General features: G+C 37.0%; 1 protein-coding gene across 2 annotated transcripts in view; it reads left to right on the top strand.

Annotated features, from left to right (window-relative positions):
- ABCB11 (ATP binding cassette subfamily B member 11) overlaps positions 1 to 27,806 on the top strand; it is a 113,589-nt gene that overhangs the window by 26,519 nt on the left and 59,264 nt on the right. For both annotated transcript variants that reach the window (XM_526100.7, XM_009443642.4), the window contains 7 exons: positions 7,421 to 7,508; positions 8,654 to 8,787; positions 10,253 to 10,424; positions 13,218 to 13,342; positions 17,860 to 18,034; positions 24,192 to 24,305; positions 27,476 to 27,586. In XM_526100.7, the coding sequence (XP_526100.2) occupies positions 7,421 to 7,508; positions 8,654 to 8,787; positions 10,253 to 10,424; positions 13,218 to 13,342; positions 17,860 to 18,034; positions 24,192 to 24,305; positions 27,476 to 27,586 (919 nt within the window). The remainder of the gene's footprint in view (positions 1 to 7,420; positions 7,509 to 8,653; positions 8,788 to 10,252; positions 10,425 to 13,217; positions 13,343 to 17,859; positions 18,035 to 24,191; positions 24,306 to 27,475; positions 27,587 to 27,806) is intronic.

The raw sequence follows: 27,806 nt of genomic DNA, 5'->3' as shown, positions 1-27,806 counted from the left end.
GGCACATAGTCATCAGATTATCTAAAGTCAAGATGAAGGAAAGAATCTTAAGAGCTGTGAGGCAAAAGCACCAGGTAACCTATAAAGGAAAACCTATCAGAATAAAAACAGACTTCTCAGCAGAAACCCTACAAGCTAGAAGGGATTGGGGTCCTATTTTTAGCCTCGTTAACCAAAACAATTATCAGCCAAGAATTTTGTATCCAATGACACTTAACTTCATAAATGAAGGAAAGATATAGTCTTTTCCAGACAAACAAATGCTGAGGGAACTTGCCACTACCAAGCAAATCAGGGAAATGCAAATCAAAACCACAATGTGTTATCATCTCACTCCTGCAAGAATGGCTATAATCAAAAAATCAAAAAAGAATAGATGTTGGCATGAATGTGGTGAAAAGGGAACACTTTTACACCATTGGTGGGAATGTAAACTAGTACAACCACTATGGAAAACAGTGTGTGATTCCTTAAAGAAGTAAACGTAGATCTACCGTTTGATACAGTAATCCCACTACTATTAATAGGCATGTACCCAGAGGAAAATAAGTCATTATACAAAAAAGATACTTGTATATGTATGTGTATAGCAGCAGAATTTGCAATTGCAAAAATATGGAACCAGCCCAAAGGCCCATCAATCAACGAATGGATAAGGAAAATGTAATATATATATTACATATGATATAGATATGATATATATGTAATATATATTACATTTTATATTACTATATATTACATTTTAATACGTTTGTGTGTGTATGTGTGTGTGTATATATATATGCACACACACACATACACACACACACGCACCATGAAATACTACTTAGCCATAAAAAGGAATGCAGTAATGGCATTTGCAGCAACCTGGATGGAATTGGAGACTATTATTCTAAGTGAAGTAACTCAGGAATGGAAAACTAAACAGTGTATGTTCTCACTCATATGTAGGAGCAAAGCTATGAGGACACAAAGGCATGAGAATGATACACTGGACTTTGGGGACTTGGAGGAAAGGGTAAGTGGTGAGGAATAAAAGACTACACACTGGATGCAGCGTACACTGCTTGGATGATGGGTGCACCATTCTAAAATCTCAGAAATCACCATCAAAGAACTTATTCATGTAACCCAACACCACCTGTTCCCCAAAAACCTATTGAAATAAAAATTAAAATTTTTTAAAAATAATAAAATGTACATTATAAAACAAAAAAAATAAAAATCTACTCTTTCAATAATTTTCAAGCATACAAAACATTGTTACTAACTATAGTCAGCCCAGTAAATTTCTTGAACTTATTCCTCCTAATTGAAATTTTGTATTTTTTAACCATCTCCCCAATCTCCCCACCTCTAGCCCTTAGTAACTACCATTTTACTCTCTGCTTCTATGAATTCAAATTTTTTAGATGTCACATTTAAGTGAGATTACACTGTATTTGTCTTTCTGTGCCTGGTTTATTTCACTTAACATGATATACTCGAGGTGCATCTGTGTTGTTGCAAAGGACAGGATTTTTTAAAAAAGCTGAATAATATTCCATTATCTATATGTACCACATTTTCTTTATCCATTCATTTGTTGATGGACACATAGGTGGCTATTGTGAATAATGCTGCAGTGTGCATGGGAGTGTAGATATCTTTTTGATATATTGTTTTCATTTTCCTTGGATATATACCCGGTATAGGATTGCTAGGTTATATAGCAGTTCTATTTCTAACTTTTTGAGGAACCTACATACATATTTCCATAATGACCGTACTAATTTACATTCCCACCAACAGTGTACAAGTGTTCCCTTTTTTCCACACTCTTGCCATCACTTGATATCATCCTTCTTTTTTATAATAACCAGACTTTGCTTCATGTGTTTTGGAGGCTCTTTTTTTAGGTGCATGTATCTCCATAAATGTTATCACTTCACGATGGATTGACCCTTTTATCTTTACAAAATGATTTTTATCTCTAGTAACAAGTTTTTAAAGTCTATTTTGTCTGATATTAGTATAGCCACTCCTGGGTTCTTACGGTTGCTTTTTGAAATGATTTTGTTTTTCTATCTTTTTGTTTCAACCTGTTTGTATCTTTGGATGTAAAGTGTGTCTCCTGTAGACAGTACATAGTTGGATCTTGTTTTATTTAATGCAATCTGACAATCTCTGTCTTTTTATTGTATTGTTTAATCCATTATATGTAAAACAAACATAACATCCTGAAAAGTGGGGGGGAAAAAGTCAACTGGCTAGAGCCCTCAGGAGCCAAGTAATAACATGTTGATAAGTTCCCTGGGTATCTTATGCCTGATATGTACTAGATTAAGTGTTGGAAAAGCTGGCAAACTGGAAACCCCAATGAGTGCAGACCAAAAAGACTCAACAAAATCCTGCTTTTTCTAGATAGTGGGTCAGAAAGAGAAAGCCTACTAGAAAACTTCTAAGCAATAATTGCTCTACTCTAGCCAAACACCACAGAAGAAAACGGTGACCTCACTCTCACCCATGCCAGCGAATGTTGATTTGGGAGCATAGACTCTTCCACACTTGCTAGGTGGTAATAAGCCCCTCTTGTGCCACCCCCTCACTCACCCCCATGGTGTCAATGGAGAATATGTGGGAGGCCTGGCTCATCCCCACTATAGTAAGGCACCTCTCCCCTTACCTGCTGGGTTGGGGTGACAGAGTCAAAACATTACCACCACCGTCATGGAAGGGGAAATCAAGACATTTTCAGATGAAATAAATCAAGAGAATTTGTTGCCAGCTGACTTACCCCAAAAGAATGGCTAAGGAATGTTCTTTAAGTAGAAAGGAAATAATAAAAGAAGTCCTAGACATCAGGAAGGGAGTGCGTAGTAACAAAACTATGAGTAAATGCAATAGACCTCCCTTCTCTTAAGCTTTCTGAATTATGTTTTATGGTAGAAACTCTAACACTGTGATATGATCCTACTATGACACTGTCTGATGTGTGTTTAATTTGGAAATAGTTAAGACACTTATTAACGAAGGAGAGTAGAGGTATGTAATGGGAGGTAATCTTTATATATTTCACTTGAATTGGTAAAATGACAACACTAGTAGACTGTGAAAAGTGAGGTATCTATAATGTATTTCCTAGAGCAACCACTAAAAAAGCTATACAAAGAGAGACACTTAAAAACACTATAGATAAATCAAAATTGAATTCTAAAAAAATGTTCAAGCAGCCCATAGGAAGGTAAGAGAAAGCAAACACAGAAATAACAGAGAACAAATAGAAAACAAGAAAGAAAATGACATATTTAAGCCCTAATATATCAAAATATAAGCAAGATGTTTTGTAGATATAGAAAAGATTACCCTAAAATGTTTATGAAAATGTAAAAAAACTGGAATAGCTAAAATAATTTTGAAAAAGAATAATAAAGTGAGAAGAATCAATCTACCCAATTTCAAGACATATTATATAGCTAATGCAGTCAAGGCTGTGTGGCATTGACAGAGGTTAGATATATAGATCAATGGAACAGAATGGAGAACTCAGAAATAGACCCACACAAATATGTCCAATTGATTTTTGACAAAAGTGGAAAAACAATTCAGTGGGGGAAAGATAAGCTTTTTATCAAATGGCTGTGGAGCAGCTGGACATCCATAGGGCAAAAAAATGAAATTATACAAAAAGTAGCTTAAATGAATCATGGACTTATATGTAACAAATAAAACTAAACTTTTAGAAAAATATGGAAGAGACCATTTTCATGTTTTAGGGCTGGACAGAGCATGTAGATGACACCAAAACACAATTCATAAAGGGAAAATTTGATAAATTGGACTTCAATAAAATTAAAAACTTTGTAAAAGATCCTGATAAGAGAATGAAAAGACAAGCTACTGACTGGGAGAACATATTTGCAACTTGTATATCCAAAAAAGGACTAGGATCCAGAATATATAAAAAATTCTCAAAACTCAGTGTTAAAATAACAATAGCAAATTTCAGTTCAAAGATGGGAAAAAGACATGAGTAAGGACAAAAGATGGCAAATGAGCACATGAAATATGTTAAACAACATCAATAGAGAAATGCAAATTAAATCAAAATGAGATATTACTATAGACTTATTGGAATGGCTAAAATTAAAAATAGTGATAACCCTAAATGTTGATGAAGATGTGGAAGAACTGAATCACTCATACAATCACTCATGCCATTCAAACCATGTCATAGCTATCCTGGAAAACAGTTTAGTAATTTTAAAAAATCTAAACACTCAACTACCACATGACTCAGCATTTCTACTTTTGGGGATTTATTCCAGAGAAATGAAAACTTATGCTCACATAAAAACCTATACACAAATGTTGACAGCTGCTTAATTTGTAATAGATAAAAATTGGAAACAGCCCAGATATCCTCCAAAGGATGAGTGGTTAAACAAACTGTGATCCATCTATCTATATTATATGGAATCCTCCTTAATAAATAGGAATGAACTGTTAATGATGAAACTTGAAAGAATTATGCTAAGTGGAAAAAAGCCAACCCCAAAAGGTTCTACACTGTATGATCCATTTACATGACATTCTTGAAATGACAAAATTATAGCAAAAGAAAACAGACTGATTGTAGCTGGGGCTAAGGAGGATATGGGGATTGGATAGAAGCATGTGGAGATATAAAAGGACAATATGAGGGAGTCTTGAGATGATGAGAATGTTCTGATCTTGATTATATCAGTGTCAATATCCTGGGTGTGGTATTGTACTACAGTTTTGCAAGATATTTGCAAGATATGGCTTTAGTAAATCTGTAAGCTTGATGTGTAAATTGAATGACAAAACAAGGTAAAATGAAAAAAAAAAGTAAAAAGTTTCCAAAACAAGGTAAAAAGAAACAAAAAAGCAAAATAAGTCCTCATATCATAATAATTTGTAAAACGTCCCTTTATCTTTTTTCCTCTAATGTCATCTCTCTCCCTTCTTTGCTATTCAACAAATGAGTCTTTGTTATTCAACAAATGGGGAATCTTAATTCGTTCAAGTAGATTCATGTCCGTTTTTGCTGTTAAAAAAATTCCATTCTGTGGTCCAAATCACCTGCACACTTTATAGAATCCTTCCTGGGGTTTTATGATGACAAGTGTTCCCACCATTCAGGCAATACAGACCTTGGTATGCAGTCATGGGAGCAAAGCCAGGCCTGCTCTTTTCCTTCCTGTCAGTTTTTCTGATAGGTTTTTTCTGTTGTTCCAGAAATATTATCAAGTTCTCTAAAGCCTTAATCACCTCTTCTTCCCAGAATAAAATAAAAATGAGTTAACCACTCATTTCAGCGACACCTCAGGAGTGAAGAGAGTGATAAACTGCATATATCTTTATCTGCACCATCCAGCAGTGATAGAATTATCTTGACCTTTGTTCCAGAAAATCCCAGAGCTGGGCCAGTGCCCAACACCCTTAATCCACATATGTTTGTAAACTGGCATTTTTAATGACAGTCGCTTCATCACTTCCGCTTAAAGTGCTTGTAGAATAAAGACACCACAGGAAATTTAAGTAAAGTTATTTATTATTATCATTTTAATTGTCACATAAGTATACATATTTATGGGATATAGTGTGATGTTTTGATGCATGTATACAATGTGTAATGATCAAATCGAATAATTAGCATTTCCATCACCTAAGACATTTATCATGTCGTTGTGGTGAGGACATTCAAAATCCTCTCTTCTAGCTCTTTTGAAATAGTCAATGTATTATTGTTAACTATTATAGTCACCTACTATGCAATGTAGTACCAGAACTTATTCCTGAACAGTAACTTTGTACCTGTTGACCAACCTCTCCCCATCCCTCCCCCTCCACTGCTCTTCCCAGCCTCTGTTAACTACTATTCTCTAAGTAAAATGTTTGGACAAATGCTTATAGTTTTCTGGTTTTGGACACCCCAAAATAAACTGAAAATGAAGAAAATTGACTCACGTATACCTTAGAAAGCTTTTACTTATAATAATATAGTATACTCTCTGTTCAGAGATATTTAGCTTTTATAAGAGCCTCTGATTGTGGATACTCATCGATAAGTTTATGATTTTCTAGTTCTTGTTCATCTCAGGGTTCTTCTTAGTCATCATGAAAGACTGGGAATGTGGTGAGCACAAGAGACCTTAGCTGGTTTTGAGGTTGTCAGAAGGGTTGACCACAGCAGTTATTTCCCTTCCTAATTAGTATTTTGAAAGTCAAAGCAAAATCAAGAAACATTTATTGATTTCAGGCAGTGTAAGCCCAGCCCTTGACCTTGAGTAGCTTGCAATCTACTAGCAAGACAAGCATAAATGTACTCAATATAAATATATTCAATAAAGATATTGACTAATAGTGCAGTTTATTCTGTATTAAATGAATTATATTGCAATGCTTGACCTGAGTTCAACAGAGAAAAAAAATCAAGCTCAAGCCACAAAAAGAAGGCTGACAGAGAGCAGAAAGGATGTGGGATGAAGAACCCATGCTAAAGAGGCTGCTTGCTGATTTTCTAAAGTAGACTCTATACCATTTAACTTGTCCCTGAAGATCATAACTGTCATCAACCAATATGTTAATTTTCTAATTATGGAATGCCTTCATTCCTAAAAGCAATTTCAGAATTTTTTTTTCCTCCACTCCCTGGCACTGCCAATCCCAAACCCTGTGCAGCAACATGGTAGTGCTGCTGGGAAAAATGCCAAAGTATTTTTCTTTGCTATTTTTCTTCTTGCTATTTCCCACAAGTGTCTTTGGCTTCAACCTTAGAAATTGTCCTGGTGAATGAACTTAGGCTGTAGTCAGCAAAAAGACAGGGCTAATAAAATGCTTTTCTCTCCCATGAGAAGATAACAGGCACATTTTTCAGTGTCACTCTGAGATAGAGAAGTTGAAAAGCTGGCTTGCATTCCTAGAAGAGGTAACAGTAAGCCTCCTGATTTACAGCACACATCATTCTATCAGTTTCTTTTCAGACAGCCTGTCTGGCTTTTGAAAATCTTTCTTACCTGTGATTGCTCTATCACTGCATGATGAGTATGCATGGAAGAGACTAAAGTGGACCAAGCCCTGGGCTGCCATTTAGGGTACCCTGGCTTCCAACAATGGCTAATTAATTATTTCATAGTCCTAGCATCTCTGCCTATAAAAATGAAGGGGATATGCATATTTTCTGTGATTGGTACCATGAGGTCTGTTTAGAAATTTGGTTGGATTTATTATAATTTTGCATAGATAAAATGTCTTACTCATGTCTAATAGAAATATACTGTATATAGTATATTTATTATATATTATATATATATTTAAAATATATATATTTTTAAATCCCTCTATATCCACAAATGTAACCTCTGGTGGCTTGATCCTACTTGCAAGTCTGAACATTCTTTTCCCTCTTTTGAAGGTTGCTGAACATTGAGAGTGAAATGATCAAATTTGCCACTTACTATGCTGGAATTGCTGTCGCAGTACTTATCACAGGATATATTCAAGTTAGTAGCTCCTCCGTATAATTTATAGATCAATATCTGACCTCAAAGACATTACAATGAGATGCAATGTGTTGCCACTCTTTAAGCTAATCAGAAGCCCTAAGAACTACAGTCTGTTTCCAGAGGACATGAGAGAATGGAGAGGGATTCTTCTCTCGGGTGGAAACTTAGGAGGATACAAGTGGCTGTCCAGAGAGATGCATAATAGACTCGTAGTTGTAATGTCCTGTCCTCCCCCTGCCTTTCCCTACTTCATCCTCTCTTCTATATCCAGAAATGGACATTTGCAGGTGTGTTTGTAGGGGGCAGTTGAGTAACTTGAAGAATGTGGGGCAGGGGGAGATAGAGGAAAGCAAAATTTACTTTCTTTTTCTCTCATTGCTAAAGTCTCAACAAACTGCATTCCAACCCAAATTCTGAAAGGCTGAATCTAGAGCATATTTTAGATTTAAGTGATGGAAGGGCTTGGAGGTACTTAACCCTTATTAAGAAAGAAAAATATTTTATCTTTTGCCTTCTTTTGTAGAAAAATAATGAATTCTTTCCCATTCATTCAAGAATTCCAGGCAGTGCTGTTTGTAAAGAGAAATGAATCATTTTTTCCCATTTAGGCATTGGGAATTTTAATGACAGGCTTTCTTTTTTTTTAGTTAGGGAAAAATCTATCAGCAGATTAGATTTTTGCTGATGTCATAATTTTTGTTTTACATTTCTTGAAAAGTATTGCCTGAAAACTATGCATGAATGCTTCTAGGCAGGTCTTTCCGAGAGGAAATTCACTCAGAAATGGCATTAAAAATAGTTATTTAAGAAGAATAATGCCTTATTTTTGGTGCTGTGAGCCTTCTTTCACACATGAAGAAAGTGAAGCTCTGTAGGGTAAAGTCCAGAAGACATGGGCCTGCTTAAGTGTCAGAGCTGGATTCAAACCCAAATCTCAGGCTACCCTGCCGAAGGTTCTGTTTACCTCCACTTTTAGCAGCAGATGACAGAGCTCACATCTTAGTTCCCAAGAAGAGGCATTTTCTGAATTACTTTCCCCCTTTTCTCAACTGCGGTATTGAAAGTACTTTCTTCTGAAAAAAGAAGAAATTAACAAATATTTCAAACATTGCAATGCTAAACATTCCTTTGTCCATTTCCAGATATGCTTTTGGGTCATTGCCGCAGCTCATCAGATACAGAAAATGAGAAAATTTTACTTTAGGAGAATAATGAGAATGGAAATAGGGTGGTTTGACTGCAATTCAGTGGGGGAGCTGAATACAAGATTCTCTGAGTAAGTAGCTGGTAAAACAGTATTTTAGTGTGTGATTTTTGGATAATAAAACCCTTGTTTCTAAATTAAATAAAAATTTAAAAATATTTTCAGTTTTCCTATGTTTCATGTCTTAAATTGGGCTTTCATAGGTGGCATGGCTTTTTCATAAGTAATACACTGTCAAATATGGACATTAAAAATTGAAAGCCAAGGTACTGCAATTTGGTGTGTAGACCTTAATGAAAATATTAGAAAGGAAATATTATAGAAGACAGTTAAAAAGGTTATTTAGCTGTCCAGGTGTAACTGGATTTAAATCCAGTTTACACCTAGTTTAGGTCATTAACAGCCACCCAGGAATTCTAAATGAGAGGAATTAGAATTGGTCGAACCCTATTGAACTGAATTTTGAGGTCCCCTGAAAGACAGTCACTCTACAGTGTAGATAAAGCACACTGAAATTCAGGACCCCTGACTTCCAGCACTTACTCTGCTCCTTACTGTGACCTTGAGCAGTTATCTAACCCTGCTGGAACACAATGGCCTAATATCTGGGTGATGTCTTAGGTTCTTTCTTGCTGTTTAGTTCCAAGCTCTATTCACTCCAACTGGACAAGAGATTAAGGAAATGTTCTCAGGAATATGAATTTAATATAATTATATTCAATCAATATTCTGGAGCAATTACCTTGCACTTGTGCTCTTGAGGAACTTACAGCCTAGTAGGGGAAATAAGAAATGCAAGCAAATAATCAGAACTAACACATATTGTTTATTATATGATAGGCGCTGTCCTATAGGCTTTACATATATTCGCTACTTTAATCCTCATTACTACCTATTGGGGTAGGTTCTATTATTGTTCTCATTTTACAGACAAGAAAATTGAGCCACAAAAAGGTTAAGTAACTTGCCCAACAAGAGTTGTATTCAAATTCCTAGTCTGGCTCCAGAATCTGCACTCTTCACCACTACTCTATACTGCCTATAAGCAGAATGCAATAATTCCACACACACACAAATGCGCAAGGATTAATTACAGTGTTACGGAAACACAGGGAGAAAGGTGTTACTTCTTCTTGGGGGATTATACAAGATTGATGCACGAGAAGGTATGTGACTAGAACCTTGAGGCTGAAAGGATTCAGCAGGCCTGAAGAAAGAAAAGCTTTGCAAGACAGAGCAAGGATATTAGCTATGTAAAAGAAAAAGACAAATAAGATGGTTTCCAAAAGCCTTTATCAATACTGAGTACCAGCTGGGAAACCTAGATTAAGAACAAAATTGATTGGCTATGAGGAAAGAGGCTTGATAACATCCCAAGGGGCAGCAAATTTTCCAAGATTTGAGAGGCTGTTAATGCTATCCAAGGGTGATGGGGATAGAGAGATGGGAATGTTTAAAAGGGAAAGACTGAGACTTTCAGCAAGATATTTGAATGATCAAATTCAGTTTTAGTGACCAAAATCTTTCTGGTTTCTAGTGATATTAATAAAATCAATGATGCCATAGCTGACCAAATGGCCCTTTTCATTCAGCGCATGACCTCGACCATCTGTGGTTTCCTGTTGGGATTTTTCAGGGGTTGGAAACTGACCTTGGTTATTATTTCTGTCAGCCCTCTCATTGGGATTGGAGCAGCCACCATTGGTCTGGTAAGAATGTCTTTTTGCATCTCTCCATGGGAAGACATTTGCCTTCATAAACAGCCAAAAATGTGAAGCTTGAGTCACTTTTCCTGAGTACAGTTAGCAACATAATTATCACTATTTTCATGTAGTGTGTTAGATTACTCCCCAGTGTCAAATGACATTTCATCGAATAGGGATTAATGATGTTTTAATAGGTAAATATTGTTTTATTAACAGCAATTACATTTATTGAGCATTCACTGTTTCTCTAGGCACTACTAGGAGCTTAATAGTCATTATCTCTAATCCTTACATCAATCTTATAAAGTGAGCACTAACATCATTTTAAATATAAGAAACTAGGCTCAGAAAGGTAAGGGGATTTGTCTGGGACTGCACAGCTGGCGGAGTAGGATTCAAGTCTAAGGGGCTCTGACTCCAAACCCCACTCACTCTCCAATATGCCTATTGTTCTCCATGTCCTCCCAAGCTCGGGCACTTCCCTGAAATGGCACAACAGGCAAAGAGCATTAACAAGCACATAAGAAGGATTTCTGCAATCACAACTGTGTTCTCCATTTCATCTTATCTTTCAGATAACCTCTTTCAGAGAGAGGTGATCTGACCCATTCCAAGAGTTATCCCAGTCACTGTCTCGGTTCCCCAGGAATTGAGGCCTGGACAACATATAGGAATAGGAATTTCGGGTCACATCAGCTAAAAACACTCCCAAGGACTGAGAAATTATTATTAGAGCAGCCACATTAGATAGCACGTTATGGAATCAGGCATACTAAAACTGTGCTATAAATGAGAATAGAATTTAACTGAAAAACAGCATACACCCTCACACATCGTTGAGCAATAGGTACCAACTTCCTATTGCTCAATAGCAAAATATTCTCACAGTCCACTGACTACATTATTCAAACATTTCCCAGATAAAATAGAAAATGGTTTAAAGTGACAATAGCAAAGAGCTCACTCCATTTCATTAGGTCACCACTTGGCTGTACCGCTAACAAGTTGTGTGACTCAGGAAAAATCCATTTAACCCATGAAAACCTCAGTTTCCTTGTCTTTAAAATAGGGATAATACCTCCCAAAAACATTATGATGATTCAGGGAATAATCCACGTTAGGCATTTAAGCCATGTCGGGCACAGAATCAATTGCTAAAGAGAGATGTATATGTTTTTCAATCCACTATATCATTCAAGTTTTACGGCAGTCTTTCCTACTAACCGCTTTCCAACTATACTCCAGGGAACCCTCAACTTCCACAGAAGAGCTTCAGGGGTTTTGCAAACATTTTTTCATTTTTTTCTGAATACACTAATCTATTTCTTCAAACCTATGATAAAGTAATATACACACTCATGTGGATCATAGGCCACATTTCAACATGTTGGAGGTTAACACATAGCCCAGTTCACTTGGTTTTAAACAGCTCTAACGCTTGGTTTCTCTAGTCATCTCAGTACCCATTTCCAGCTTCTCATAAACTCATCACTGATTTGGAATGTTGTAGGTCTGCACATGTCTTGTCTTGCTTTCAAGTCTGTGTATGTTTGTCCTTATACAACAAACTTCTACAAGCAACTATACAACAAACTATACAAGCAACTTCACTAGGCTCAAATGTAAATTTTAATGTTAGTAAAAACAGCTTCCAGTCTTGGTAACACAGTGAGATCCCATCTCTACAAAAAAAAAAAAAAAAAAAAAAAATTTTTTTAAATAGCCAGGCATGGTGGCATGTGCCTATAGTCTCGGATACCCAGGAGGCTGAGGCCAGTGAAATGCTTGAGTCTAGGAGTTTGAGGCTGCAGTGAGCTAGGATCATGCCACTGCATTCCAGCCTGGGCAACAGAACAAGAACCCATCTCTTTAAAAAAAAAAAAAAAGCCTCACTTTCCTTACTGTTACATGTTTAATTCACATGTTTTATAAAATGTACACTGATGAAATAAATATATTGTTTTTAAAAACTACTATGAATACTTACTTAATTTACACCTTAGAATTCCATCTAAGATTTTGATAAGAGTTTTGCTGTTAAAAGTTTGGAAAAACTACTGGAAGATAAACTCCCTTAATCTGGGTATTATATATATTTTTATATTTCTGAGCTAGTTGATCTTCTGCAATATGTGTTTTTTCCTCTTCTTATTTATTAATCTGTGCCAGGGGTTTCTTTGGGGGTTCATTTTGACTAGGACTCAATCCAAGTCAGTTTTAGAAAAAGTAATGTGTCTACTGTTAAGTACAGATGTCTTTTCATTTCCTTTTGTAAAAATCAAAACTACGTATTTGAGCATCTCCAACTGAGTGAAAATGGACTTTCTTTTCTGGAATCATCTGAAATCGTCTTTCAACATCATGCCTATACTTTATATGTTATATGTCATATATTATACCCAATCATGATATCTGCATGTGTCTCTGGCGTTTGTCTATAAATTATGCAATGGCCATTGGCTAATAGCAATGAACTATGACATGGTCTAACTTAACACTTTATTAGTATAATGACTGAAACACTTTAGTCTTACAGAATGTCCTATTTGGAACTTATTCTTTGAGGAGGTTCTTACTTTTAGTAGGGTCATTTTGATATATCAACAACCAGACAACCCTGGATGAAGCTTACCATAGACCAAATTTGAACCAGATTTCTTCCTCCTGTCAATGATGTTACAGTGAGAATCTAATATTGTATTAAACCCATGCCACATGTTAAATGAATCTGAATGACAGACTGACTTACCTAATTTCTTGGACTTCACATTTTCTTTTCTTCTTTTTGATTTTTAGAGTGTGTCCAAGTTTACGGACTATGAGCTGAAGGCCTATGCCAAAGCAGGGGTGGTGGCTGATGAAGTCATTTCATCAATGAGAACAGTGGCTGCTTTTGGTGGTGAGAAAAGAGAGGTTGAAAGGTTGGTTAATTGGAATCTGGTTCTTTCCTTAATTTCATCAATCAGCATAGTACCCTGAGTCTCTCAGTTTGTGCAAAGCGGCAGACCCACGTTGGTCTGTGGCCTCCGGAGGAAGTACTTGTTCAAGAGGGAGCTAAGCAGAGTAATTTAGGTTGGTAATTTAGGCACTATAAGAAGTCCCAAGCCTTTAGCAGTATGTTTTAAAAGATGTTGCAGTTGGCAATTTTTAGAAAGCCAGCTCAGGGTAGATATTTATTTCAAACTCTGATGGTATGTATGTATAAATATTATACCTCATATCAGTCTATAATGCTGTTTGCTGTCATTAAAGAAAAGCCTACATGAGACATTACAACTGATACCACAGAAATACAGAAGATCATAAGAGATTACTAAAAACAAACGCCAACAAATTGGAGGACCTAGAAGAAATGGATAAATTCCTAGAAAAATACAACCTGCCAAGGTTGAATCACGGAGAAATAAAGAGAAATAAATCTGAACATACCAATAATGAGTAAGGAGATTGAATCAGTAATAAAAAGTCTCCCATGAAAGAAAAGCCCAGGACCTGATAGCTTCATTGCTGAATTTTACCAGACATTTAAAGAAAAACTAGTACCAGTCCTCCTCAAATTCTTCCACAAAATTAAAGCGGAGGGAATACTTCACACTCATTTTACAAGGCCAATATTACCTTGATACCAAAGCCAGAAAAGGATACTACAAGAAAATCAAAGGCCAATATCCATGATAAACATGGACGTGAAAATGCTCAACAAAAATACTAGTAAACCAAATTGAATAGCACATTAAAAGAATCATTCACCATGATCAAGTGAGATTTATCCCTAGGATGTAAGGATGGTTCAACATAGGCATGTCAATAAATGTAATATACCACATTAACAGAATGAAAGACAAAAACCATATGGTTATCTCAATAGATGCTGAAAAAGCATTTAATAAAATTCAATATCCTTTCCTGACAGAAACTCTCAACAAATTAGGTATAAAAAGAATGTACCTCAATACAATAAAGGTAACATATGACAAGCCCACAGCTAAATCATACTCAAGGGTGAGAATTTGAAAGCTTTTCCCCCTAAGATCAGGAACGAGACAAAAATACCCATTCTTGCCACTTCTTAGCAACCACAAAAGACCTTGAATAGCAAAAATCCTGAACAAGAAGAACAAAGCTGGAGGCATCACGTTACCTGATCTCAAAATCTACTACAAAGTAATAGATCATTATTAGATTATTTGATTACTATAGTAATAAAAACAGCATAGTACTGGCATAGAAACAGACACATAGACCAATGAAAAAGAATGGAGAGCCCAGAAAGAAGTCCATGCATTTATAGTCCATTGATTTTCAATAAAGAGACCAACAACACACCATGAGGAAAGGGCAGTCTCTTCAATAAACGATGTTGGGGAAACTGGATATCCACATGCAGAAGAATGAAATTTGATCCTTACCTCACACTATACACAAATATCAACTCAAAATGGATTGAAGTTTTAAATGTAGGATATAAAACTGAAAAACTACTAGAAGAAAGCATAGGGAAGAAGCTCTATGACATTGGTCTAGGCAATGATTTTTTTGACACAACCCCAAAAGGACAGGTAACAAAAGCAAAAATAGACAGATGGGATTACATCAAACTAAAAAGCTTCAAAAAGGAAGCAATCAACAGAGTGAAGAGGCAATTTATAGAATGAGAGAAAATATTTGTAACCCATACATCTGATAAGGGGTTAATATCCAATACATATAAGAAACACAAACAACTCAATGACAAGAAAACAACCTGATTAAAAAGTGGTCAAAAGACCTGAATAGACATTTCTCAAAAGAAAACATACAAAAAGAAACATACAACAGGTATGTGAAAAGATGTCACACATCACTAATCATCAAGGAAACACAAGTCAAAACCACAATGAGATATCATCTTATACCTGTAAGAATGGCCATTATAAAAAGAAGAAAGATATCAAGCGTTGGCAAGTACATGGGGAAAATGAAACCCTGTTACACAGATCGCTTTTGGTGGGAAAGTAAATCAGTACAGCCAAAGAGTATGGAGATTCATCAAAAAATGGAAAACAGAACTACCATATGATCCAGCATCCCTGCTACTGGGTATATATCCAAAGGAAATGAAATCACTATGTCAAGAGATAACTGTACTCTTATATTCACTGCAACATTATTCACAATAGCCAAGGTATGGAATCAACCTAAGCACCCATTAACAGACAAGTGAATGAAGAAAATGTGTGTGTAAATTTACACACCATATTCAATAGAATACTATTCAGCCTTTAAAAAGAAGAAAATACTGTTATTTGCAGCAACATGATGAACCTGGAGGACATTATGTTAAGTGAAATAAGCCAGGCACAGAAAAATACCCCATGATCTCACTGACAGAGTTGAACTCACAGAAGCAGAGAGCAGAACAGTGGTTACCAGGGGCTTTGAGGGGGGAGGGGGCAGGCGAGAACTGGGGAGACGTTGGTCAAAGGATTCAAAATTTCAGTTAAACAGGGGTAGTTTGAGATATTTTAAAAATAATGACATCAATTATCTAATTGTAGTTGTTTTAATTTAGTTCATGGTGATCTAAAAGAAACCCTTCCTTATTCACACTTAAGAGGCAGTTTATAAATTCAAGAAATGTGTTGTTAACATGGTGACTATGGTTAATGACAATGCATTGCATACTTGAAAATTGCTAAGAATAGATTTTTAAGTGTTCTCATCACACACACACACACACACACACACACACAATATAAGTATGTGAGGTAATGCGTGTTAATTATCTTGATTTAGCCATTTCACAATTTATACATACTTCAAACCATCATGTTGTATACCATAAATATATGTAACTTTTGTCAATTAAAAAATAATAAAGAAATGCCAGCATGATTCAAAATGCTATTTCACACATTTTTATTGAACACCTTTTTAATTAAACACATTTTATTCAGGTACTGTGCTACATGTTCTTTATAAAGTCTGATAAGATTTCTATTTGGTCAAACAGGCTGGGCACAGTGGCTCACACCTGTAATCCCAGCACTTTGGAAGGCCAAGGCAGGTGGATTGCTTGAGGCCAGGAGTTTGAGACCAGCCTGGGCAACATGGCAAAACATCATCTCTACAAAAAGATACAGAAATTAACCAGACATGGTGGTATACACCTGTAGTCCCAGCTACTTGGGAGGCTGAGGTGGGAGGATCACCTGATTCTGGGGAGGTTGAGGTTACAGTGAGCTGTGATCATGCTACTGCACTCCAGCCTGAATGATGGAGTGAGACCCTGTCTCAAAAAACAAATTAGTGTTGAAAAGTTATAGAGCATTATTCTAGAGATTAACTCCCAGTGAAAAGAAAAACCCAAATGGCCAAAATAATACAGTTGTCTAAAATGTAATTTTGTTTATTCTTTAATTTATCTGGTATTTATTGAGTACTTACTACGTGCCATGCTTTGATTTTTATAAAATAGCTACCAACTGAATAGCAAATCTTACTTTATGTGTTGTGGATTTGGTAAGATGGTGTTATTCTCAGTTGCTACCAAATCCATCAAGTAAAAAAGAGAATAGGATTTACAACCTCTTATTATCCTCTTTTCCCCACTTCTTTTGGTTTGTGGAGTGAGGTTCCTTATTTCTCGTAAAAAATTTCAGTAGCATATTTCTTCCACCATGAAAGACATTATCTTTTATTGTCAATAAAAGAGACAGTTTAGTGTTTTAAAAATGGTAACAAACATAGGATAGACCTTCATTTTGTGTCCTGCAAAAGGTTAAAAGTTCTCCATGAATTCAATTCTTGAGATGTAGGAAGGCAGTTTCAGAATGCCTGAGCTATATATGAGACAAAGCCCATTGTTAATGGCTAGATCATGGAATTACTGAAACCTATTCCTTGCATTGGACTTCCACATAGTTTCAGTTATCCATGTCTCATGGCTGTGAACCTGACCAGTGTGTCACAACACAGCATCTCAGCCACAGGGCAGATGGGTGAGTTACAGATGAGTTGGTGCAAACACTAGTTCCAAGCCTGGGGAGCTGGAAACAAAATAGTCTGGTCTACTTATTTGGAGACAGTTGCATTATTTTCTGATAAGGACATGTCATGTGACTCAAGGAAACACTTCAAACACAATACTAGATCTCTCTTGTTCATATATTTATGTTGAAAATTCTTTTCTCTTGGGGCCAAGCTTACCTCACTATGCAATCCAAGCAGCAATCAGGCAGCTTTGTTAAGTATCGCCCTTTCAACAAGTTTCATTGTCAGGTTAAAACAAACTTTAAAAAACTACACAAAGGTTATTGGAGATTTTTCTCCCTGAAGCTGCTCTGTGTTTGGGATGATTTTATGATCATTTTGTAAAACCACTGCATCTTGGCCTGTTTTAAACATTATAACTTGAGCTGTTTCTGCTGAAATTGACTCAGACGTTTTCTCTTCACAGGTATGAGAAAAATCTTGTGTTTGCCCAGCGTTGGGGAATTAGAAAAGGGATAGTGATGGGATTCTTTACTGGATTCGTGTGGTGTCTCATCTTTTTGTGTTATGCACTGGCCTTCTGGTATGGTTCCACACTTGTCCTGGATGAAGGAGAGTATACACCAGGAACCCTCGTCCAGGTACCTTGGACTTACTGACCGAGACATAGCATTTCCTTCTGGTATCTCAGAAAAGTCCATGGATTAGATATTTTGTTTATTACTTTGGTGTCTTCAGGAAAAAAGCATCAATTATTTTATGGAGTCTGTCTGTGGAAACAAGTAATACCTTAAATTTTTTTTTTATTTCCATAAATTTTTTGGGAAACAGGTGGTATTTAGTTACATGAGTAAGTCCTTTAGTGGTGATTTGTGAGATTTTGGTGCACCCATCGCCCAAGCAGTATACACTGAACCCAAGCTGTGGTCTTTTATCCTTCATTGCCTTCGTACCCTTTTCCGCTGAGTCCCCAAAGTCCATTGTATCATTCTTATGCCTTTGCATCCTCATAGCTTAGCTCCCACTTATGAGTGAGAACATGCAATATTTGGTTTTCCATTCCTGAGTTACTTTACTTAGAATAACAGTCTCCAATCCCATCCAGGTTGCTGTGAATGCCATTAATTCATTCCTTTTATTGCTGAGTAGTATTCTGTCATATATATATATGTAATTATATATATCTGTGTATATATATACATATATGTTATATATATATCGCAGTTTCTTTATCCACTTGTTGGTTGATGGGCATTTGGGCTAGTTCCACAGTTTTGCAGTTGTAAATTGTGCTGCTATAAACATGCGTGTGCAAGTATCTCTTTTGTATAACGACTTCTTTTCCTCTGGGTAGATACCCAGTAGTAGGATTGCTGGATCAAATGGTAGTTCTATGTTCAGTTCTTTAAGGAATTTCCATACTGTTTTCCATAGTTGTTGTACTAGTTTACATTCCCACCAACAGTGTAGAAGTGTTCCTTTTCACTACATCCATGCCAACATCTATTATGTTTTGATTTTTTTATTATAGCCATTCTTGCAAGATTAAGGTGGTATCACATTGTGGTTTTGATTTGTATTTCCCTGATCATTAGTGATGCTGAGCATTTTTTTCATATGTTTGTTGGCCATTTGTATATCTTCTTCTGAGAATTGTCTATTCATGTCCTTAGCTCACTTTTTGAGTTTATTGTAGATTCCGGATATTAGTCCTTTGTCAGATGTGTAGATTGTGAAGATTTTCTCCCAACCTGTGGGTTGTCTGTTTACTTGCTGACGGTTCCTTATGCTGTGAAAAAGCTCTTTAGTTTAATTAAGACTCATCTATTTATCTTTGTTTTTATTGCATTTGCTTTTGGGTTCTTGGTCATGAAATCTTTGCCTAGGCCAAAGTCTAGAAGGGCTTTTCCAATGTTATCTTCTAGAAATTTTATAGAGAAACAAATAATACTTATATATTTTATAGTAAAGGGATGCTAAACATTTGAATTGATGAGACCAGCAATTTAATAATTTCAAATTAACTGAACACTTTATAGCTATGAAATGATGATTTTCTGACTGAGTCCAAAAGAAAATATGCCATGAAAATGGAAACTCAGTGATCTCTCAGCTAACAATTAACAGCTCATATAACTGAGCTTTATGATAGTCCAAGATATACACTAATAAATGTACTTGTGAAACATAATAAGTTACTAAAATGCCAGGTCAATAACAGCCTTAACTGAACAGGTGCTACAAGTGTACTTTATTGCTCACTTGTGCTAAAGTAGCTAATGCCTTTAATTTTCATTGTCTTTACAGTTATTCATTCAATAAGAAATTATTCAGCATCTACTATGTGCCAGACACTTAGAAAATGCAGGGGATTCAACAGTGAGCAACGGAAATGTGGTTTTGTTTTTGTTTTTGTTTTTGCCTTGATGGGATTTACAGTTTAATGGAGAAGACAAGCAATAAATAAGTAACCATGTAAATGAATACAGACAAATAGAGACATGCTATAGAGGACAGAGAACCTTGACAGTGAATATCAGGATAACCAGGTGTGGCTGGAGTCCAGGAAGGCTTCTTATCCTGCTCCCTCTCCCAAGGCCTTTCCTCCTTAGCTTATGGCTCTCTCTTGTTGCAGTTGGACTCTGATCATTGTTTGAATTCTCAGCTAAATGCCACTTTCCCAGTCAGGCCTTTTACACTTACCCATTTTTTATTCTCTTTTGTGATCTGCTGTACTTTTTTTTCAAAGCACTTTTGTGACATTGAATATTTGCATTTATTTACACTTGTGCCCACCCGTTTCTACCCTCAGACAGTAAAATCTACGAGGTCAGGGAAACAAAAAATGAAATATTTGTTTCATTTGCCCTGCAAGTAAATAGGGAGTAGTTTTATATAAAATTCTTAAGTAAAATTTTTTAGCTCCAGATTCCGGGTAGAGCAAACAAAGAAAAATATCAAAACCTTGTATACCAGAAATTTGCTAGCTGAAAGCTTAAAATTCAAAATCTACTGCTTTAAGATAAATACATTGCCAGGGAAAATTGAGTAGGATTTTGATTTGCAAATGGAAGTGATTATCAGAGGTCAAACCATAATCATTCCAAACCACAGACTTTATTTCATTAAGAACATGATAATACACAAAGAACAACTTTTTCAATTCAGTTTATCTTTGCAGCATGAACAGCTGACATCTTTTGAACTTTGTTAAAGAAAATAAATATGATAATACAGGTTAACGTGTTTTGTAAACTTTAAAGAGATAGTATGGATGGGAAGTGTTACCAATTTTATAATTTAACCACTTCTTAACAACTTAGATACAGTTTTTACAGATTGGAAAAGCCACTGAAGTATTGCAGGTCCAGATTTTAACTATAGTCCCTTGTCTTTATTGATCCAATTCCTCCTAAGAACTTTGACATTTACCAAAATAGGGATATCAGTAGTTGGCTTTAGTCCTAGCTGCTTATACATACTTGCTATGCAAGAAGACAAGCATTGAGAAAACTTATTTTTCCTTTTGTTCCATGCCTACAAGGAGGGGATAGAGGTATACAATAATAATGGTTCAGAGGGAAAAGTGAATTGGTAAATTGAAAATCAAATAATACACAATTCCAACTGGAAGCACTTGAATAAAAATCCCTTTGGTAACTCTCTGTAGTAGGAATCCAATTTTATGTCTCTCATCTTTAAATTTCCTTCCCATTGTACAGTGAGCTACTCTACTTTTGTAAATAATTTATTCTTTCAACCAATATTTCTTGAGTCCTTGCTATGTGCAGACATGGCATACTATGGGTCTCTAACATTTTAATCAACTAATTATTAACCTGTTACTCCCAACGTCTTTCTGTAAGCCTCTGCTTATATCTTAAGAGAAAATTTCCTTTGGGAAGATGAAATGCATCCTTTAACACTATATTCCTTGCTCTCTCTCTCTTCTCTCTCTCTCTCTCTCTCTCGCGCTCTCTCTCTCTCTCTCTCTCTCTCTCTCTCTCTCTCAGGTCTTGGCCAAACTTCTGAGCAGCAAACTATGAAGGCTGAGTGTGCATGGGCTGAGTTGAGTGTTTTAATCCACAAAACTAATTAACGGTTTGGTTAATCCAGTACATTTTGTGATACACAAAATCGTTACTGGCTGCATGGTAATTGGGCATAAATGGTAAGTAGTTCACATAAGTGACTGTAATTAGTATCACTTGTGCACAGAGAAAAAATGCACTCTGTGGTCTGGTAGGGAAAGATGAAGGGGACCTGAATGGTGCAGAAGGTTGTTCTTTCATGACCTTCTTGAGTTTCAGAATTCATTAATAAAAATAATCACATAATGGAGCGTGACATTCATTCAGTATATACAAAGTGTCAAGCACTGAGTGACGTATTATGTAATAAAATTACTGCATGTAATGCTCTCAATCTCATTCCGTAATTGGTGTCATTATACTACCACTTAAAAATGAAATTGAAGCCATGAAGTCAAGAAATATTAAGAGGGATTTGAACTCAGGTGTCCCTGACTTTGAGACCTACCTATTAACCACTGTTTTCCTGCCTCTGACTCTGTCTTCCCAGGGGCCACGGACCCCTTTTTCTCCAGCACACCCATAGCTTAATTGTTCCACAGCAGTCTCCCTTCCCATCTCTCTGTCTACACTACTTCTGCTGTTCACAGGGCTAAAGAATATGATGTTGAGTGACAAGTGATGGCTTATTGGTATGTTGCTAGCTACTGTGATGATTTGGGAATGTGCTTTTGTCCTGTCTCACTCACTCCTCCCCATCCAGAGAGCTGTTCAAAGAGTTGGACCCCAAACTTCAATTTAGGCCTCCAGTCAGCCAGGAGTCAGCAAACTATGGTCGACAGGCCAAATCCAGCTCACTGCCTGTTTTTATAAATAACATTTTACTGGGACAGAGCCACAGTCACTTATTTACATATGTCTATGGCTGCTTTTATACTACATGGCAGAACTGAGTAATTACTTCAGAGCCCATATGGCCTGAAAAGCCTAAAATATTTATTTGGCCCTTTTTCAGAAAATGTTTGCTGGCCCCGGATCTAGGGCAAATGGAAGGTTCCTTTGCTGAGGTAGGAAGACCTCTGATGTGTGTGGTCTTAAACTAAATTGGACCATAAGAAGTGTTCTATCTGCTTCCTTTACCACCTCCTAAGTGTGGGACCTCAATACTTTCTTCACTGTCAGCATCATCATCACCAACATCATTACTACCATTGAAGTGACTAGCACTGGATTAATCATCTTTACACACATTATCTCATTTGATCCTGTAATAATCCTATGAAATATATGCTATCATTATCCCTGTGTTGCAGATGAAGAAATGGGGGCTTGAAAGATTACATAATCTGCCTATGGGAGGAACCACCTGCCATAATTGAGGACAAGGAGATGAAGAGATAATTTTTGTCCCTATGCATAGGCTGGGATTCTAGGGAGAAAGCGTGAGTGGACTAACCCACCACCCATGTAGGGCAGCCCTGGCCCTGTTAATCATCCTAATGTGTGGAATGAAGAGGTTACTGAAGAGGGAGAGACATGGCTGAGAGGCTCTGACACTTTCCATGGTTCAGACACTCCAGCCACAAGGAAGAAAGAGAAGCAGGAGAGACTCGGGCAATTTGCCTCAATGTGATACAACAAATGGGAAGGGTCTGGCCTATAGAAACCATCACAGACCAGGAACATTTGATCACCTGAAAAAGACTACATTCATGCAGGGCCACTCTTTGGCTTGGCAATAGACTGTGGCCAATGAAACATCCTCTATGCGAGTTACAAGAGTAGGACCATTCTTTGGTTGACAGGGTAGAGAGGAGGAGACTGGTATTCCTTCTGGAGGCCAACTTGAGGATTTGCCTCATTGTCTCTTCCTCACCTTTATAAACAGTGCTGATAATAAAAACAGAGTGCTATTTGGTAGGAACATCTGGCCATGATCAGGTAGCCTTCCCCTAAGGTAATGAGATGACTGCATTGGTGAGTCAAAGAACAGCTGCCCCAAGTCTGCACAGGAACCTGACCACTCCACCTGCATATAGCCAGCAACAGGTGAGTCTGGGAGCTAGGTAGAATGGCAGTCAAAAGCCTGGATTCAAATTCTGCTCAACTACTTATGACATGTTGTAACCTAGTGCAAATTGGGAGCCTCCATACCGGTCTGTTCACTCTTCTGTTGTAAGGATAAAATGAAATAATACAGATAAAACACTTAGAAACATACCTGTTATTATTGTTATTATTACTGTTATTCATAGTAGTTGCAGTAGTTAGCCCAGTGACTACTAGAATAGTAGCATTAGTATAGCGGTAACAACAGTAGCAGGTTGGTTTTGCATGTACCAGCCTCTAGAATAGTCAGGCTGATCTTAGTGTCTGTATTGTTTTTGGCAACCCTTTAACCAGAAAATCACTATAAGGCTGATTATATAATGAATTCAATTATCAAATCACTATTCAAGTCCACTTTGGGTCTACAAGCTACCTTGCTTAGACTTCTTACTCATTTCAAAACAGTTCTACTTTGTAGAAGAGTAATATTCAGTAAAAAATAAAGTGGTCTTTTAAATCATAACAGTGGAAAAATTGGAGATGCTTTACAGAACAAAAATTATTTTGGGTATTTCCAAACAGCCAAAGAGCTAGCTTTTGAACCCACGGAAGAGAATTTCTGATAACTCTCTGAGTTAACATGGAAGACCCAAATGATAGTACTTACTATTTACACATTAACAAAAACACATGAAAAATCTCTCTCTTTTCATTTCAGATTTTCCTCAGTGTCATAGTAGGCGCTTTAAATCTTGGCAATGCCTCTCCTTGTTTGGAAGCCTTTGCAACTGGACGTGCAGCAGCCACCAGCATTTTTGAGACAATAGACAGGGTATGTATAAGCCAAAAGTAAAGGCCATTAACAGGTGGGGGCTGGGGGGTGGGGCACAGAATGAACTCCTGAAGAATTTACCTTAAAGTTAAAAATATAAGAAGCTATCACAAGGCCCTTAATTCAGCAACACTTATTAAATGCTATCATGTGCTGGTGCCAATCCTTTTTTTTTTTTTTTTTTTTTTTTTGAGATGGAGTTTCGCTCTTGTTGCCCAGGCTGGAGTGCAGTGGCACAATCTCGGCTCACTGCAACCCCCTCCTCCCAGGTTCAAGCGATTCTCCTGCCTCAAGGGAGTGAATGCAACAGGGAACTAGAACAAGTAAGACCCCTGTTATTTACTCATGCTGGGAGAGGACAGGCAGTAAAGAAGTATGCACATTCAAAGATAAGACAATAGCAGAGAGTGGTAAGTAAATAAAGGAAATAAAATAGGGCAATGTGAAAGCGACTGGGGTGGGAGAAGGAGTCTTTAAATTGGGTGGTGGTGACAGTATCTCTGAGGAGGTAGCATTTGAGTGGAGAACTGAAGAAGAGTCAGCCATACAAATGGGGATTGGAGGGGGTGGGGCATGGGAAGTAAGAGCAGGGAGGGCATTCATGGAAGAGAGGCCCCCAGGTTGGAAAAGGCTGCTGATTTAAAGAAGCTGAAACAAGCCCAGTGCAACTGAATAGAGTGAACAAGGGGCAGAGGCTGGGGGCATGGGAAGGGCCTACCATGCAGGACTTCAAGACCATGTCCATAAAATTCACTTATCTTCTAAATATGGCAAAAAGGGATTTTACTGGTTAGTCTATGGAAGCACACTGGAGGCCAAGCTAGGGAGTCAAAATCCAAGAACAGGCCAGGCATGGTGGCTCTTGCCTGTAATCCCAATACTTTGGGAGGCCAAGGTGGGCGCGTCGCCTGAGCCCAGGAGTTCAAGACCAGCCTGGGAAACATGGTGAAAACCTGTCTTTACTAAGAACACAAAAATTAGCCAATCAAGATGGCATGTGCCTGTAGTCCCAGCTATTCAAGAGGCTGAGGTGGGAGGATCACCTGAGCCCAGGGTGGCCGAGGCTGCAGTGAGCCATCATTGCGCCACTGCACTCCAGCCTGGGCAACAGAGTGAGAACGTGTCTCAAAAAACAAACAAACAGAAAACCAAGAACAGAAGGGGAAGTTGGCAATCTGTTGTTCTTTCTCTTTAAAAAAAAATGCCCTGAGCTGAGTCCAAAGCAAGCCCTGGAAATCCAGAGGTGATTTGTGGGTTCCCTGAACCTGTTTGGTTCACTGTCCGCTGTTTGATACTCTTTCGCCAAACAGTGAAATTGTAACCTACTAAGGAAGTGACTCATTGCTTTATCTGTTTTATAATTTGGGGTTTCATATATTGGAGTACAGAGAGATTGTTGAAAACCACATAAAAATGTTCATCGATGGCCAGGCATGGTGGCTCACACCTGTAATCCCAGCACTTTGGGAGGCCAAGTCGGGAGGATAGCTTGAGCCTAGGAGTTTGAGACAAGCCTGGGCAACCCTGTCTCTACAAAAAATTTAAAAAGTAGCCGGGTGTGGTGGCACATGCCTATAGTCCCAGCTAGTCAGGAGGTTGATACGGGAGGATGGCCTAAGCCCAGGAGTTTGAAGATACAGTGAGCTATGATCACACTACTGCACTCTGGCCTGGGTGACAGAGTGAAACCCTATCTGTGAAAAAAAAAAAAAAAGTCGATTTATTCAAATTCTACCTCTTTCTTAAGATTGTTATATGCTCAAATAAGATGATGACTCTAAAAGTGCCATGAAACTAAAAAATTAAGGCATTTAAAAATTATTTCTTACCTTTATTAGCAACCCAATAAGGAGGTAGATTGCATTATACTCCTCAATAGAGCTAAAGTGATTGATATGGTTTGGCTTTATGTCCCCACCCAAATCTTATCTTGAACTGTAATCCCCATGTGTCGAGGGACAGACCTGGTGGGAAGTCATTGGATCATAGGAGCATTTTCCCCCATGCTGTTCTTGTGATAGTGAGGGAGTTCTCATAAGATCTGACGGTTTTAAAGTGGCAGTTTCCCCTATGCGCTCTCTCCTGCCACCATGTCAGACATGCTTTGCTTCCCCTTTGCCTTCAACCATGGTTGTAAGTTTCCTGAGGCCTCCCCAGCCATTTGGAACTATGAATCAATTAAAACTCTTTTCTTTCTAAATTATCCAGTCTCAGGTATTCTTTATAGCGGTGTGAAAATGGACTAATACAGTGATGAATTTCCATCACTAGTTATGGGCAAGGGAAGAAGATGATGCTGGAGTGTTCTGGTAGCAGGAAGAGGCCCTCACTTTTCTCTGATTAACCAGAGTGGTTAAATTCTAGATTGGGCTTGTTGCTAGCAAAAGAAGTGAAATTCAGGACAACAATTGAAAGTTGGTAACATTTGAACACATCATTTAGGAACACTCAGTTTTAATCATCATCTACCATGGATACTCAAAAGAATACCCTCGGACCCCAGATTGGTTGACTAGTTACCTGGTCTTAGAAACTTAATCTTTCTGCAATTCCTCTGCTTCTTCAACTGAAAATGGGCATATCACCAGTCTAGTTTGGTGATGGTGACAATTATGTAAATAAAAGTATAAAAACACCTAGTACATTGTCTCCTATATTATCTTAGTAATATAGTAATATATAATATATAATAATATTGTTAACATATATTATACATTTATAATATTAATACAACATATTATGTATTATATATGTATTATTATATAATTGCACATATTATATAATATCTCAGTAATAACATGATAAATAATAGCAATTAAATAAATTAATTAAATATGTATTATGTTAATATATAATATCTCAGTAATATCTCAAGAAGTAGTGATTATTCTCACTATTATTAATAAACGTTTAACGTGTAAACATCTTTGGCGTATCTCTGCAATGTTTTATCTGGTTGTTGTTCTAAGTAAATTCAAATTAAGATACATGCAAACTAAGAGGCACAATAAATGTATACATCTTCATTTGAATTTACTCATAAAACAGAGCAACAACCAGATAAAACATTGCAGAGATACGCCAAAGATGTTTATTTGAATTTACAATTTGAATTGAGTTGTGCGTCTTAATTTGAGTTTACACTGTGTCCCTTTTGTATTTCACTCCAGAAACCCATCATTGACTGCATGTCAGAAGATGGTTACAAGTTGGATCGAATCAAGGGTGAAATTGAATTCCATAATGTGACCTTCCACTATCCTTCCAGACCAGAGGTGAAGGTGAGTGCTGGTCTTTTCCCCAGAACAGTAAATGTTTTCTTCTTCGATGATTTATTTGCATAACCACAAATTGCTCATTTTCTGAAGCCTGACTCTGTTTCCAGGAATAAGGAATGGAGGTGTCTTTCTCTGAAAGTATCCTCGGGTGTTGGCTTATCTCAGGCAACAGACCACATTCCTTTGTGATAAATATAATGTGCAAATCCCCTGGTTGGGACAC

Source organism: Pan troglodytes, chromosome 13 (assembly GCF_028858775.2).
Source record: "Pan troglodytes isolate AG18354 chromosome 13, NHGRI_mPanTro3-v2.0_pri, whole genome shotgun sequence".
NCBI lineage: Eukaryota > Metazoa > Chordata > Mammalia > Primates > Hominidae > Pan > Pan troglodytes.
The sequence above is the reverse complement of the archived record's forward strand: the minus strand, read 5'-3'. Positions and strand labels throughout refer to the sequence as shown.